The 17,621-nt window shown below is 34.2% G+C and overlaps 2 protein-coding genes across 2 annotated transcripts; both read right to left on the bottom strand.

The window, feature by feature from the left end:
* Positions 1-316: 316 nt before the first annotated feature.
* Positions 317-1,478, bottom strand: LOC127698188 (uncharacterized). The gene has a single exon (XM_052201543.1). It carries the CDS (start codon positions 1,341-1,343, stop codon positions 393-395), a length of 951 nt encoding a protein of 316 aa, XP_052057503.1. The 5' UTR covers positions 1,344-1,478; the 3' UTR covers positions 317-392.
* Positions 1,479-7,702: 6,224 nt separating this feature from the next.
* LOC127698185 (uncharacterized) lies at positions 7,703-8,901 on the bottom strand. Its single transcript, XM_052201539.1, has one exon. It carries the CDS (start codon positions 8,842-8,844, stop codon positions 7,876-7,878), a length of 969 nt encoding a protein of 322 aa, XP_052057499.1. The 5' UTR covers positions 8,845-8,901; the 3' UTR covers positions 7,703-7,875.
* Positions 8,902-17,621: the final 8,720 nt, after the last annotated feature.

The raw sequence follows: 17,621 nt of genomic DNA on the forward strand, positions 1-17,621 counted from the left end.
TGTTTATCGTGTTTGTTTTTTCATGATTCTTGACGTTTGTTTTCTCGTTTGAATTTTTTTACATTTGTCATTTCGGGGCTTTTTATAGCATGCTATGCGGTATTGGTTTTGCTCATTGTTTAAAGTCGTACGGTAACCTATAGTTGCTAACCTTCTACGTCATTTGATCACTGGTGGAGGAGTTGTCTCATTGGCAATCATACCACATCTTCTTATTTATATATGGTATACCAAATATATTTTGGTTAACCTCAATGAGCGGAAATGTAACATTCCTACATCTGAACATGCGAAAACAAGTATATTGAAATCGTAGTATGCTGTTATCCAACACGTAACATATTATTGTTTTTTTTATTTTTTAACTGATGTTCAATACATATGTTGCACTTCTAATGTCCAACTCTTGTTCCAGAAAAAGATGAATAGTAGTCTCCCCTGATACACCCTGTGATCCATCCGGGAATCATTTTGATACCTACTTCATCACCAGTCTTCAAATTTAGAATCACACTAACGAATCCTGCTCCTTCACGGACATCTTTTGCAGCGTATCCCCGGGCTACCTCATTTCCGTTCTTTATAAGCTTAACGTTTACATAACCATCGTCCACAAGAAATACTGACGTAAACATGAAAAAACCATCCATCGGAGTGGTAAAAAATCCTCCAGTTTTGTTATATCCATGTCCGATATTTGTCACCACGTGATCAAATGCAATATAATTCGTTCCATCACTCAATACATTTTGTGTGAGCAAAGCTGAGAATGCCACTATTGTCCTGCTCGATCCTTCGAATGTGTTACTGGAAACATTGAACATTAACTGGTCCAGTTGTGTGTCTAGATTTTTCACCATTGATTCTGTAGCATTGTTCAAATGTTCTACTGTCATTTGTTGTTTTGAATCTATAACGTTATTAATTTCTTTTTCAAAATCTAAGTATTTGTCTCGAATATCACTGCTGATTTCATTAATTTCTGTATCAACCTTAGATAATATTTCCGATTCTGTAACGTTCAGTTTTTGGCTAAATGTCCTAGTTAAATTCGAGCCAAGTTGTTTTATTTTATCAGTGGTTTCAGTATATTTGTTCATTATTTTTTTCAAAACAATATCTTTAATAGTCTTATCCCCAAGTTCGTCTATCTTTTCACTGAGTCTCTGAAACAGTTCATTCGTGATATTTCCTGCGGCATCCTCTACGGCTTTCCTTAGATTTTCATCCAAGGTGTGAGAAAAAGAAACACTTGGTGTTGTATCGCTCCCCCATCCCATTTGCAGATTCAAATTCCATAACACGAAGTATAATATAAACCAACGATATAACATTCTCGCCATTTTGTTTTAGTTTTTCTTGAATTATCATATACTTTCATCTATTGAGTATGTATAAGTATATTTTATGTAGTTTTATAAGTATTTCCGCTACTAAGGTTGATAAGATCCCAATTATTTCAGTATTTTGATATATAACATGCTTTTTGTAACTTAATGTTATATAATTACCTATCAAAATGGCCTTCTCGAGAAAACAAAATCCAAAATGGCTATTTCACAAGGCCTTGCATTTCCAGTTTTGCCATTTTGGAAACTGGTCAAAATATTTTGACATGTTTACAGTTTTAAGTCAACTGCTGTCAAGTCTCCTTAAAATAAAATAAAAATGCGTACAGATTTTTCCTTCACACATAATATCTATTAAATCATTTAAAAAGATTGCAAAAGTAAATTAACTTAAAGTTCACCATAACAACCCAATCCTGAAGCTGCTTACTGGTCAGTTTGTACATCACTATAACTAAAGTTAAAGATAGAATCTTATATTTTATCAAAATCTCAATAATAGTAATTACAGTAACATTATTAACAGGAAATATTAATATGTTATTAATGATTTGTTCTATTTTACAAATAAATGTTCTGTGTATAACTATGCATTTGATGTTACTTTGTCAAAGACTGGTAAATGACTCCATACATCACTGATCTTTAATTAAATTGTTTTCTTATAACACAAAATGATGGCATATCCGAAGAAATTCCAACACACTGTTGGTAAAAGAACACATGAGAAAATGTAGTCCATGAAAAAAATAATATATCCTCATCTTGGTAAAATGGGTGTAAATACTAATATCAAATAATATTTTTAATTTACATATTTCAAATATCTGTTAGGAGTCCACAATGTAAGTTTTTAGACGATTTTTGCTATTATTTAAACAGACTTGATAAACTTACTATTTACTACTCAATTATTTTGCAAAATTTCAGTTATGGCTCTTTGAATGGACATGTTTTCAATGAACAAAACACAGTTGAAATTGATAATATTCAGGAACTTGAGCCAGTCTGCATTTATGAGGCTAACTGCAGTTCTTAATGATGTTTTGTGGGAGAAGTTAAAATGTCTATTAAAACTTTTCGGTTGCGTACAGATGCCTTAGGGATTTTTATAAAAATGAATACTAAGTATCTTCAACTGATGCTTATGATGTCAAATATATGGTAAAACTGCAGACATAACCCCGACAAACAAATTTTGTGTACGATTGAAAAACTTTCAGACTTGAGGCAGAAATAGCGAGGAAATCACTCTAAATAAAGAATATTGTTCTACTGTATGTAAATATTGGTAGCAAAATCAACATTTGATTGGTAAAGACTATCCCACGTGACATTGAATAAACCTTCTCATTCCCTTGTGAGTACCATATTCCCCTCTGAACAAAGGGGCTTCCTCGTGAACGGTGCGACGTTACGCGCGGTTAATGAACATAATGTTCGGTGTGAGCCAAGGCCCCGTGTCGAAGGCCGTACTTTGACCTATAATGGTTTACTTTTACAAATTGCGACTTGGATGGAGAGTTGTCTCATTGGCACTCATACCACATCTTTTTATATCTATAAATAACTTTTTAATTAAACGATTTTATTTTTAAATAGCTATAGTATAGTCTGTATCGTGTTTAAAAAAATGTCGTAGAATGAATAATTAACTTTTGATCGATACTGTATGGTTATAAAAACAAGTTTAGAAATTATATAAATAGCTGGTGATGGGGACATAAATGTAACTATAATGCAAGCAAATTCTAACAAGTGCTGTCTCACTGTGCCATTCAATATACAATATTTATTTATTTTGTATTCTGAATGCCATGGCAACAAAAAAAACGAAAAACTCTCAAAAGATAAACAACAGTTTACAAACACAACATAAAAAAAAAGACTGAGCAACACGAACCCCACCAAAACCCGGGAGTGATCTCAGGTGCTCCGAAAGGGTTAGCAGATCCTGCTCCACATGTGACACCCGTCGTGTTACTTCTATAAAATTCGTTGTTTGTTATATCATGTGATAAGATATCATGCAATCGTGGATTAGAAATTGACTCTTAAATAACCATAAGACATCACCATATTGTAAATCATCAATCAAGAAAATTGTCTAACTCTGAAAATGGACCGAATATGAAATTTTGAAATTGAAACAAGTTTTTCATGAAAAAGGATAGACGAGACTGTTAAAGGTTTAAACACCACAAAAATTATAAACCACAAGGAACAATACTTATAACTAAAACAAGAGCAACACGATCCCCTTTAAAACAAAACTCGGGTGATCTTAGATGCTCCCGAAGGGTAAGCAAATCCTGCTCCACATGTTAAACCCGTCGTGTTACTCATGTAAGTACAAACCCGGTGATAAGTCTTATTCGGTAGGTCACATGGTTACGTAATTGGAACATATCTGTCGTCATATGTGAAACAAATCTTCCATAACGGTAAAATCAAATCGTGATTGCTTCCGTAAAATTTTCGAAGGGATGGTTTCAACTTCACCACTTGGAACTCTTCGTTTAAGAGCTTCCTTGTAAGCAGCAACCCTTGATCAAGGAAATCCTAATAGGATATACAACCTCAAACATATCATATCAACTGGGAGATATATACCCCATATGCAAGCGACATGGAAATTGATACATAGAAATGGAAAGTACACAATTGGGAAGCTGAAATCATCTCTTTTGTCTTAAAGTTTTGTTCTCAACCGATCATCGTCAATTTTATAGATGTAAGTCAAGATATGAGGCAGACTTAACTGTATCTGTTGTAACCTTTATTTCAGGTTCGATGGGATAGATGCGTTCATTATAGTCACCAAACTTTGAATTATATAATGAGAGGACATCATCGAAATAGCCGAATGGGAAGTTAAAGGATGATGCTATCTTCTTTTCATTCGTCCTCTGAAGCTTCTGTATGAAGTCAGCTTCATATGAATAAAGAACCAAGTCGGTTGGAAGAGGAGAGCAGTTGGTTCCAATGGAATGCCGATATTTGTTGAAAATCACGTCCTCCAAACATAACAAATATGTTGTCAATCAAGAAATCAAGCAACTTGTTAATGTAAATTTCAGAAATATTTTTGATTGAAACAGAGTGATATTTTACAAAGTTCAATTTATCCCCCTCCCCCTCCCCCTTCCCCCCTAAGACAAGACAAGACTTGTATCTATGTTGGCCATCTATTATTATGAATCAAAGCAATAACCAAGTCTTTCAATTTGTCTGTTTGTTTGGAATGAGGAATATTTGTGTAAAGGGTCGAAAAGTCAATTTGTTTAATACTAAAGGGAAAGCGATTTAGATTGTATATACTCTAACATATCTTTGTTTTTTTTTAGTATCCACATCTGATTCAGGCCAACCCTAGAGTAATTGGTTTTACAATTACTTTGAAGCCCGACTTTGATTGTTGATAAAATCGATGTTGATAATTTGGAAAGAGGTTTCTTGGAGCACTTGGAAGACCCAGACATATTGCCAAAATCAGTAAAAAAACGTCTTAATTCCATTTAACTGATAAATTCAACAGCACGTACCGTTATCTTAATGATATTTTTTCGTTAAATAATAATTAATTCTCTTAATATACTGCCGAAATTTACCCAAAAGAAATTACTGTAAATAAATCAAATATTAACAGCAATAACTGTCCCTTCCATGATTTAGATATTTCCGTTTTACATGAAAAACTCTACACAAAAGTTTACTACAAAGGGGACGATTTTTCTTTTCCTATTGTTAATTTTCCTTTTTTTGACAATGATCTTTCTTTGGTACCGTCTTACGGTGGTTATATATTCCAACTCGTTCGCTATGCCCGTGTCTGCATGTAGTGACGTTTTGGATTTCAATGAGTGTAATCTATGTATTACTGGTAAATTATCAAGTTAGGGATTTCGTTTCCAAAAATTACTTAAAATATTTACTAAATACTTCCATAGATACAAAGATTTGGTTTTGGAAGTTTGGCTGTACCTGTAGAAAACTTTTTTTTAACGGGATAGCACATCCTAATTGTTCCGGTAATGTTGTTTACCGAGCCCGGAAACTTAGATACGATCCGGGTAAACTTATTAATCCTTAAAATACTTATTTTAAAAGGTTACCAATTCAACACTATAATTAGATCTGTTAATATTGTTTTTATTGGTATTAGTATTGATCTTGTTATCAGTAACCATACTAAATATTGTTGTTATACACATATGCACATTCACGGTTCTGTCGATTCTTTATTTTGGCATTGCACAAGGTCATGTTTTTCTTTGACTATTAATGAATTCTTTACACTAACTAAATCCATTGATGTTGAATGTGTACTGATTAATATATTAGTCACAAATACATGATTTTTTTATTAGTTGTTATTGGCTTTGAACTAGCTGTCAGTTACTGCGAGTACTCTCAGGTCTGTTCTTTATGTCTTTTTTTGTTGTGTGGTTGTATAAATTCCCTGCAACGTCCGGTCTGTTTTTTTTTTTGTTAGATGTTTTTCTGCTTTGTATCGATCTGATGAGTTAAGCCCTTTTCAACTGATTTTTATAGTTTGTTCTTATGTTGTACTGTTACACCACTGTCCCAGGTTAGGGGGAGGGTTTGGATCCAACAAACATGTTAAATCCCGCCACATTTGTTATGTGCCTTTCCCAAGTCAGGACTCTGTGTTTTAGTGGTTGTCGTACGTTCATGTCTATCATATTTGTTTTCATTGGTTTTAATATTTTTTCTCATTGTTGAAGGCCGTACGGTTGCCTATAATTGCATGCTTACATCCACTTCATTTGGACTTTGGTGGATAGTTGTCTCATTGGCAGTCATACCACATCTCCTTATTTTAATATATAACTTGTTTGAAAGGACACTTATGTTATTTAATTAGGTATCCAATACAGTGAAGGAAGATCCATATTTTCATTTATGGTTGAAAGTCAAAAGGAACATAGAATAGACCAATAACTATTTAAGATTCAAGATTTCCTCCTTGGTAAGTGTCGTGAGGTATATGTTGAGTTTCCAAGTGAATTGTCAATACCTTATGCCATTATCCAGCAGTTTATGTTATGTAATTTTCACACGAAAACGATGCTTTTGGGGCATTATCTTCGGGGACAACAACATATTTGTCATGGAGGTAGGACAGGTGCTTATAGCAACATCTGGGTCTTTAAAGATCGATGTAGCATGCGTATTCGTTTGATTTACAATGTATTTGCTTTATTCAATTCATTTTATTTGTTTGCTTTGTTTTCTAATTATACGTTCTCTTTGTCTATGCTTTCCTGTATGTTCTTTTATCTATTCTTTTTATTATGCTGCATACTATGATTTGTTTCTCATTGTATATACTGGTGTTTTATTTAGTCGATTGTAAGAGATTCCTATATAGAGCTGATGTTACTTATTGTTATGTATCTGTATAACGAAATTTACTTAGTTTCTTATTTAACATCTTTGCAATTGTCTTTCCCACTATCGAAACCCGAACATACCAGGTGCGTGCGACTCCAATCTTAATTGACTAGTGTTGTAAGTTTTCCGGCCGAGGTTCGTTGGTTCTCTCCGGGTTCCTCCACCAATCAAAACTGACCGCCACTATACAGCCAAAAGTACTGGTTAAACACCAACAATCAATCAATCAACCTTTTCAACTATATTAGATCAGATTTTCAACGACATACCCGTAAACAGTATTTAATTTAAAATTGTCTTTTCAAAAAAGTTTTGAAGTGCATATAACAATTTAAATTAAGAAATGATAAAAATAATAAATCCCTAGGTACCAACTTTGAAACATTGACAGAATCTTGATGACGTACATTTTGAATCAGCAGTAAATAATTTAGTTTCGTCTTCAATCGTTAAACTTACATGATATATTTGAATAAGTACTGCTACTTTAATAATAAGTGTAGTCGGATATACTGTTCACTAACGACAGCATACAAATAGGTCAAGCAATTCTCTAGAGCATGTATCGGTATATGACGATTGTAAACACACTTAGCCGTAATAAGATAGATTTTAACGGGATATTACACAAAGTGGTCAACTATATCGTTTTGTAGTGTAAATCGTGTATCTAGTCAGGAGGAAGAAATTTATTTTTATCAAGGTCCGGAACTCCTTTCTAAAAAAGTATCTGTAAGTCTCAGTTACAAGTAGGTTTTATACTTTTTGAAATGTGAATAACGTACGACTATATTTTCTGGAAAGATTTATTGTGAAATTAAACTCATAACATTTTTTGAACAAAGATTTTTCTTTCTCGATTATTTGATAATATATTATCTCTTCAAATGAAACTTTTTGATTATATAGAATATTTAAAACAAATTCCAATAAGCTATTATGCAAACAACTTTATTTTATAAATAGAAATGTGTATAAAGTGATTATGTTCATCCTCGAAATACTGTAGTTGCGTAAAATCGTTGTTCCAGTCACATACATGGTATGGATATCTTGTTCAGTAAAAAGTCTAACATATGGGGTATGCATACCTAAGTTTTTATGAAATTCACCTTATCATATATCCAGAAAAAGTGGTGTATAAATCTCCGCGAATTAATCCTGTACTGTAATCGGGAAGTTTATGGCAATATAGTTCGTCGCCTTTCATTAAATCTGTTGTAAAACATATGGAACCAGTGTTCTCATGTTTTCCTTGCGCTGCATAGCCTCTTCCTATTTTATTATCGTTCCTCATGAGTTCTACATTTACATAACCATTTACTACAAGAAATGAGCAATGGATAGAATAAAAACCATCAATAGGAGCAGTAAAAATTCCTTCTGTGACGGAGTAACCATTCCCAGAGTTAGTTATTACGTTGTCGAATTTAATTATCTCACCTTTCTGTGGAGCATTTTCGGAAAGCGTTGCAAAGAAAGCTATCGTTTGTTCCACCTCTAATTCGAGGTTTGAAATATTTCGGAAGATTTCGTTTATTCTAGAACCGATGCGCTCACTTGTATTGACAGAAATTGCATCAGCATCACTAAATATATCCCTATATCTTTGCACCACAACCGTATGTATAGCTGTCTTAGTTTTGGACACGTATGACCGCATTTTACTTATAAATTGAATAATATCGTGTTCAGTTTCATTTATTAATTTTACTTTCCTATCGTTTATTAATTTGTCACATTCTTTCGTTACTTTGCTCTGAACATCATTTAACACTGTGTTGAAACTCGTATAATGAAATAATGTCGGAGCTTGTTGTTGTAAGAGATCTTTAATCTGATTGTTGGTTTCGGTTACGTTTTCGATCTTTCTTTCTAGCTTCAGAAACAGTTCCTCGCTCCTCCTTTCAATAAGCTCTTCCACTCGCTCCCCAATAATTTTCTGAAGCGCCTTTAAGAATTCTTTGCTCCCATTGTTTATTTCTGGTCCATTTTCTGGAACATCCCCACGTCCTCCGGATGTTTCATAAAACAACAGAAAACACAAAAGAAGTACAAGATAATCACTCAATTTCATCCTTTAATATGTTCTACCATAAGTTTATGCTCTAACATATAAAAGGGACGCACACTATTATGTCATTTCCTATTTTAAGTACACACTTCTGTTATCCGGTTAATCAAGACAGAAGTCTGTCGACAACTTTTGCAAACGGCTTAATGGAAAAATGATTATTTACCATCTTGGTTTCAAATCTTACTCCAATAGTTGGTTATAGTAATGGAAAGCTTCTTTTTGTCCGTCCGCCTGTCGTCAAATCTGGAAAAGGTCTAACGAAGTACGGATTTTATAACTGTAAAGTTTTAGGTGATTTGAACAGATAAGCATACGGCGTCTCCTTTTTTCATGCGAGCAATGTGCTTATAACATTTCCCCTGCCGAAAAAAGTAGCACCTAGATTTCTTCTGAAGGATTTACTTTTGTTGGTAAGCTTACATTTGATCTCTATACTTGAAGGACATAGGAAACCTTGTTCAAAAGCGGAAAATCACATCCAAGTTCCTATGGTTGTCTTGGTTTCCAAAAACAAATATTTTCTTTTTTTCAGTTAGTGCTTATTTTTTTAAATATGTGGTGATATGCATTGCATATACTTATACTAGTATAAAGAAGACTCAGCTTTAAAGTGCTTAGTCACGTCTTGGAATTCAATGAACATAATCTATGAATAACTGGTAAAATAATTAGTCAGGTATTTCATTACCATGATTAGTTAATCCTGTACTAAATTATTTTCCTTTCAAAGATACCAAGATTTGGTTTGGAATTTTGGCAATACCTATAGAAATCTTTAAAACAAGAGAGATATCGCATCCTAATTTTTACGGTGATGTTGTTATAAGAGCTCACAACTTGATATACGATCACAAGGCCGTAACTACCATTGAGGCAAGTGAGGCAATTGCCTCACTAAAATTTCAACACTGAATTATTTTTTTTTTGTGTATTTGTTTATGCTAATTAAATACGAAATATAGTCATTTGTCTTTTCTGTCTCAACCTTAATTTGTATAACTTGTCATCGTTCCTTTTAAATTATTCTTTCCGAATATAATTCAGCATCTCAACGGGTGATGTTTCTCAATTACATTAACCTAGTAACGGTAATCATCATGGATCTCTGGTTAAAAGGCTCTTGCAGAAAAAGGAAACCCGATACTGAAGGTGAGGGAGGAATAATTCTAGTAAACTAACTGATGTTGTTTGTGATCACAACAGGGATTAAGAGTTCGAGTATTGAATATAACTTCATTGGAACTAATCCAAAAACTATAAATAGACTGACAAATCAAGAACTGGGTGGGGCACAGTACGGGGGCAGTCCTGTCTGCGTATTCATTTCCCCGTTTTCCCCAACTTTATTCGTTCTCTTTACAGATAAACAAAATATAAATATTATGAAACCTGCATGGATTAGTTGTTATCCATATTTCTTTTACCTTAAAATTTGAAAAACATCCCGTAATCCAATTTGACACTATTAAGGGACGGTAGGATCTTTAAAACGGGATTTTGTGTTTTCTAATTCGGGACTACGGAATTTCGTGTATTTTTATTCGGGATTTTGAGATCGGACCCCACCCCCTCATTTTTCGATTCTGGATCTAAATCATCTTACCACTGACTATTTCCAGAAATAATCTGAAATCACGGACCTACATGTAAACGGCGAAAACTCCAGTCCAATTCCCCCGTATCCATATCACACAAGTAAACGAACTCTAATCAGAATCATATACATGTATCTTATCTCATTCTATCCCTAGTTTGTTCACTCTTGACTCCTGGTCATTACCTTTTACCTGGAAAATTTAACTACCTGACAGACGAATGCATAGATGAAATAAAAGAAGCGCACAACCCCGATTTGCCAGACACTGAAAACTGGCAGCAGGAGAGTTTAAGATGAAAAACAAAGTTTACAGATAAGGAATCTGTTCCCAATTTCCTTCAGCAAGCTCTAGTATACGTACATCAAGATTTTTACCGAAACGTAAGACGCGTTCATGTGCTTTTATTAACTTTCCTAGTGACGAGCGTTATTTTAAACCCGTCAATAAATTTCAAATAGATTAACCAGAATTCCTATATTTAAAAAAACTAGATGTGTCGGAACGACACGAATGGCCCCGCTCGCAAAAAAAGCTTAAACCATTTTTAGGAGTGGTTTAAAAATGAAAGGTTGATAATTTAAAAAAAATCAACATGGTTTGAAAAATTGCAAACTCAATATAGATTAACCTAAAATAAGCAGACTGTTTATTGTTAGTTCAAAATGAACTCAATGATACTGAATCAAATGCATACTAGATGTTCAAGTCATCACCGTAGTGTCAGTAATCCAAAAGTAAGTCCTTCCATGTTTAAGTAATATATGATAGTAGTCATGGTATTTTCCCATAGTTTTTCTATCGGGGTAAAGTTGAAACCAAAAAAACGATGGAAGATGTATAAATGTCAAATAATCCAATTTAAGGACATAATTTTTTTTTCAAGAAGTCAGTACAGTAAAATGAAACATCATTATCATGAACCAGAGAGCTACAGATTATAAGTACCTAATGACTATTTTCTGTAAAAGAAGGATGAAATAATCCGAGTAATAGCAGGCATTTGTCATTATAAGTGTTACATTGATTCCCAGTTGAAAACCTACCCAAGTTTGATCCATAAATATTAGTTAGGTTAGAAACACATTGATGATAATTCAGTGATGGAAGTACTGAGTCAGTTGAGTGTAATGTGCAGGCACTTTTTGTTTATTCAAGTAGAAGTCTCCCAAAATAATGACATCTTTAGTCGTAGATGACGGACACAAATCATGTAGAGTTTTAACAAATTCTGAAGAACTGTTGGATGGAGATCGATATACCAATATCAAACTCATTAATCTCTTGCTCGTGGTAATTTTCACTTCCATCACTTCTGCAAAAGTTAGTTTAGCAGCACGTACAATTTGTACTGTCAGTTATTGTTTTCCGTATATTAGAAGTCCATGTGTTTGTTGTTGTGACCTGCAGGAGAAGTGGATCTTTCTGAATATCAAGAAAAAGGTGTTTAGCAGACCGAGCATTTAGAAGAGATATGTTAACATGTGGAAAATCAGTATCTGGTAGGAGTAACTGTGGTTGTGTCTTGTATGTAGACCTCAATCTTTCCATTTCAGAATAAACAGTAGAGCTCACTTTCTTTGCGGAGAAGTCAGCTAGGAAGATTCCAGACAGCAAAGTTGATCTGCTTAGTGCAACGTAAGCTTGTCCGGCAGTAAAGTTTCTTTGGAATGAAATGAAAACTTCTTTCAGTGATTGTCCTTGGATTTTGTGGACGGTACAAGCCCAACAAAGTCTAATCGGGAATTGTTTTCTTGTGACTTGAACGTTTTTCTTGGATTTTGAAAGTGAAAAAGAAACTTTAAATAGTCTTTCAATAGGTACACTATTTGGTGGAAAACGTGACAAAGTGTATTTATTCTGAATACGGGCTTCTTTCCCAATATTCATATCTGAGAACTGAACTAATACCGCCACTGTAATTTGGTCCTTTAATATGAATCCTGCTTTTAGACCTCCTGAGAACCCCGGATCATCAAGTAGAGATTTTTTGTATCATACTCTCAGGTATAATGTCTACAGCTGTTAAGGTATGTACTTTTTCAGACAGTTCTGACAGTATTTGTTCAATTTACAAGTCAAGTCTTGCATAAGTTGTATAAACATGCATTATTTCGTCATCTTCTTTCGTATTTCTTGTTTCTAAAATTACTAGATCATCATTTGTTTGTGACCCATCTCTAACTCTTTAACAATCTAGCGAATTCAGCGTAATCCCTTTGCCGCATTATTTCGGTTAATTCAAATAATTTAAAGATGTCCCCGAGATGAAAACAGAGGATGGTTTAGTCAACAGAAGGTTGTTAAAAGACAAACTTTTGGCAAACAGGTGGGATTTGGTGTAGGTTCCCGAAAGCTAAAATATGTATTGCTGCAAAATCATTGTTTTACAGGAAAATTTCTTGAAGGCGTCTATGGATCTGAAGGAGGAGGTCACTTCCAACCATTGAAATTTCATCGATTATTATTAATTTGAGTTGAGAGAACTTGCATCTAAGAGTGTTACGTTTTTCATAACCGAGTCTCTGGTAGCTCTTTCCGTGCTGTCCAAGCTGTAATTGCAGGGCAGAGTGGATTGTAATGAGCTGCTGTTCCTGTTGGTGCTATTAACAAAGCCTTCGTTGATGTTGTTTCCCTTCTTTTCGTAGAGTTCGTAATACCATTTGATGTAAAACAAATAGAGAGGAGGAGGTTGCTCACAATCTTGTTTGGGAGTATTAACATCTTTGCACCAATTGAAAACCATTTGGAAGACAGTACGATTTTCATCATTCAAGGAGCGAATGTCGCCATTGTATTAATCTACTGAAACAAGTTGATAGAAAATTTCAGATGTCACTGGACAAGATTTTGACAAAGAAGCTGTTGGTACATGTGTTGATTCTTGTTGTGATATTTCTAATTGGTCAGTGTTTAAATGTTCAAACTGCGGATCTATTTCTCCATTTTCCTATTGGTATTTTAAGGCTTTCGTGCTGAATTTCTGGGGATATCAAATCCCAATCCGTTTCTCTAGGGCCATTTTCTAGATAGTCTTGCATAACACCATCTATCAAATTATCATATTGCTAAAAGGCGTCTTTTGCAGTAAGAATTGACTGTTTAAGAGCCTCATAGCTTTCCTAGAAACTTTCCAAAAATATTAAGGTCAATTTCCTTTCTCCAAGGTAGGATCAGAAAAAGTTCTGTATAGAAGTACCTTTCAGGCTGCGATCAATACTGAACACGTTTGACAAATTGTTTCTCCTTTTCTATAAAAAAATAAAACACCATGAGATGTATTAATTTCAATTTCTTCTGGTGCTTCCTGGATGTTTACATCAAATGGAATACTTTCATTATTGACAGTCACCAAGTTTAAGGTCTGACTGAATACTTTTAACTTAATGTGGAGTACTCGTAGACTTCTGAATATAGAATGATGCAAATAGAGTAAGATTCCAATTTTGTAATGACTGTGGACGCACTTCATATTTATCCTCTATCTCTGTCACAAAAGCATTTTCTTCATCATCCTCCATATTTGAAAGGAAATATTTTGTTTTAAGGAGATGGACACGTTCATGAGAAATACCAGTTGGAATCCAGATTGTTTGGAAATCAAATTTGTGAAGAGATAAACCTAAAAGTGGTATACAGCTTCTTGAGGACTCACCAATCTTGCATCCTGGAAAGTCTTGGCACATTTTATTCATCTGTTGTTTGATTCCCTGATCAGCTATCTCTTTACTTACAACCTGAAGCAGTGTTCCCATCCATCTCTCTTCTTTAGTGATATATGCAACAACATATTGAATACACGCATAGGGATTAGACACATAGTGTAAGTTCATGTTTGCTCCCCATGCATGTAGTATGACAGGGTTGTTGTTATTTACGAACACATCAGCTGAAGAAAGTTGGTAAAAGATAGTTGTGTCGAGATTATCGAACGATAAAGATGTTCTTTAGTTTGTACTTTACCATTAGCGACGTCGGCGACTTCAGTGTTTTTTATTAAAAGTCATGGCTGAACAGACGTGTTTCCACATCTTAGCGTAAATTGCCACAGTTTTAGCCTCTACATTTATGGTCACGTAACTAATGGATATAATCAAGTTAAAATCGATAAGAGCGGGGAACAGAAGTGCTGTTACTAAACTATTTCAAAAGGTAGAGGAAGCGAAGGAGAATACAGATTTCGATCCAGTTGAATTAACCGCAACCATAGACAACCTTATTCAGAAGCAAAAATAATGGAACAGCTAGAATGAACAGATACTAAACCTAAAGGAAACGGTTCACTCCAGTTAGTAACATAGTCAGCACTCATGTAAGTGCGCATACATCCGCTAGTAGTCAAAATCATCGCTTACCCAAGCTTGCACTTCCGACATTCACAGGGAAGATATTAGAGTGGCAAACTTTCTGGCATTCGTATGAATGTGCCATATATTTAAACCCCTCACTGACAGATGTTATGAAATTGAATTACCGAACAACTATGGAATGAAGCATTACAAACCATAGCAGGTTTTGCGCTTACAAACGCAAACTACGTAGACGCAATTAATTTGTTGAAGGAGAGATTTGGACAAACACTAAAAATCACACAAGCGTACATGCAAGCGCTTTTAGAAATCACCTTGTCAGTTTGAGAAAATTTTACAGTCAATTTGAAACTTACATAAGAGGGCTAGAATATTTGGGCCAATAACAAGATCCTTATGGAACATTACTTGTACCTATTATTTTGAATAAATTTCAGGGATAGTTAAAGAAACTTCTTGCTCGTGAACAACAGACAGAAAACTGGTTATTACGAGACCTCTAGAAGGGTATTTTCCGTGAAATAAACATAATAGACACAGTCAAGACATCGAAACTTTACACAATATACCGAGTGCGATGTCTCTTTTGACCGGAACAAAATAAAAAAACAAATACACACCCGAATTTGGAAACTATTTTTTTTTTTTTTTATTCAACAACAACTAATTGCACTTTCTGCTGTTAACAATGTACTTCACTAGTCCAGCATTCCAGTAAAGAGTCCCTGTTTGTTAATACCAGAAATCCAGGGTTGTTTCTGGTAAGCATCATTATATTAAATTAACATTAGTTTTAATTTAACAGTTAAATTATAAAATTATCAGCAATGAAATTAACAAGTATATATCAATGGTACTTATTTGTTTAACAATTTACTATATATATCATCTAGCAATAATTGATTTTTGGGTATTGTTTCCGGAAATTTTTCATATTTTCTCCGTTAACGTACGGGTGAATTGTTTTTCTATCAAACATCTTCCTGGTTTTGAAACAAATATTGTCACACCGGCTATGACTTAAAAAATAAAAAAATAAACAGATGTGATATAGCATATTCACAGGTATGTCTGAATTAAAAATTTTCTGTAGTATAAAGAAGATTAAGATTAAATAAATATTTCATTTTTTAAATGTTCTTTTTGTAACGGTAAATAGTCTCGTTATCAATCTGGAAACTATAAACATTGTGTATTCTGCCACGATATACACGCACCAGCGCATTGCACGAACGTATCTGATTCAGCAACACGCATGCATATTGTGAAACTCGCGAAATTATGTTTCAACTGCCTTGGTACACATCGTTTAAATGAATGTAAATCAAATCACTTATGTCGTAATTGCAACAAAAGACACCACACAATGGACGTTCATTTAACAATGGCCTTAGCCATGATAATGACTAGTAGACAAATCGAGCAGAATACAAATGACAGCCCCGCAGAATATGGTTTTTCATGGTAGCAATGGACATTAGTAGAATCAATCAGACGTATGTACATCTTGTAATTGATACGAATAAGAAGGAAGAAGACACTACAATTCTACACTCATCGTCAGCCGAGGTACGCACAAATGTACTTTTAAAAAATGCTGTAGCACCCGTATAGTCAGACCACCTATGTAAAGATACCCATATACTTTTTGACGAGGGAGCACAAAGATCATTTTTAACAGAGGATTTAGCGAGAATACTTTACATACAGATGGAACTGAAGTTTTGCAATTATCGTCATTTCGAAATAAAGACAAAAACATAAGACACTTAGACAAATCAACAGTTTTTAAAGAAACAGACGCCAGACAGTGAATACCTTTAAACGCTCTGATCAGAACAATATTCACCACATTAACAGAGAACTGATCTATTTACGGGGACTAAAGCTAGCACATCCGATAACACAGGAAGAATCGTTTGAAATCTCATTATTGATCGGAACAGACTACAATTCGGATGTATGGTTCAACGGCCGTGAAGTCAAAAATAGGCTACTTACTTTCCGGTCCTATAAGAGAAAACTCATTGATAGGTACCAACATATTTAACATTCTTGTTTCGCACAAAACGGAGGAACACGATCTAGAAACATGTTGGAGTATTAACCCTAGATAAAAATGGACGAAGACGTAAACGCTCAATACTTATCACAGTTGCCATGGAAACAGAATCATGATGAATTACCATCAAATTATATAGTAATGAAAAAAGGGACAGAGAATGTAATAAAAAAAACTCAGCTCGATCCGAAATTTAAAGTATGAAGACACAAAGCACAGTAGACTCAACCGAAACGAATAGAGAGTGTGAAGGTCCGGAAGAAGATACGAAAGTGGATGGCCAATATAGATGATTACGACGAAGAATATTAACAATTTTAAAAAGACTTCCGTAATTTTTTCAAAATGTTCTTTTATGTGAACGAGAACTTAGTTAACTTAATTCAATGTTGTACGTTCGTGGAGCAAGAGAAGTTTTGATTCAATTTATTTTTATCAAATATGGACAGTAAATGTGAAATTTGTGATAATTTGCACTTTTTGCGGCCCAAGTATGTCGATATTATCGCGTATTAACCTCTACAAGTTGTGTTCTTTGTTGAGTTCAAGAGAGCTTCCTGGTACACATCATTGGGAATTTGAAATTGATCTAATACTTGCTCTGTTGACAATGTGTGTACATTATCTGTTTCTGACAAGAATTGTTTAACTGGAGTGAGGATTGCCTGAGATGATGTTCTTTTATTAGATTTCTGCTCTGGTGTCTCCTCTGGATCCTATGTAGATGGTTGTGACACAAGTGTTGTTGATGTTATTGGCTTGGGGAAATTAAATCTACATATCTTCCCTGTTTTACGACAAGCTGCTGAA

This window comes from Mytilus californianus, unplaced genomic scaffold, assembly GCF_021869535.1.
Source record: "Mytilus californianus isolate M0D057914Y unplaced genomic scaffold, xbMytCali1.0.p SCAF_4, whole genome shotgun sequence".
Taxonomy (NCBI): Eukaryota; Metazoa; Mollusca; class Bivalvia; order Mytilida; family Mytilidae; genus Mytilus; species Mytilus californianus.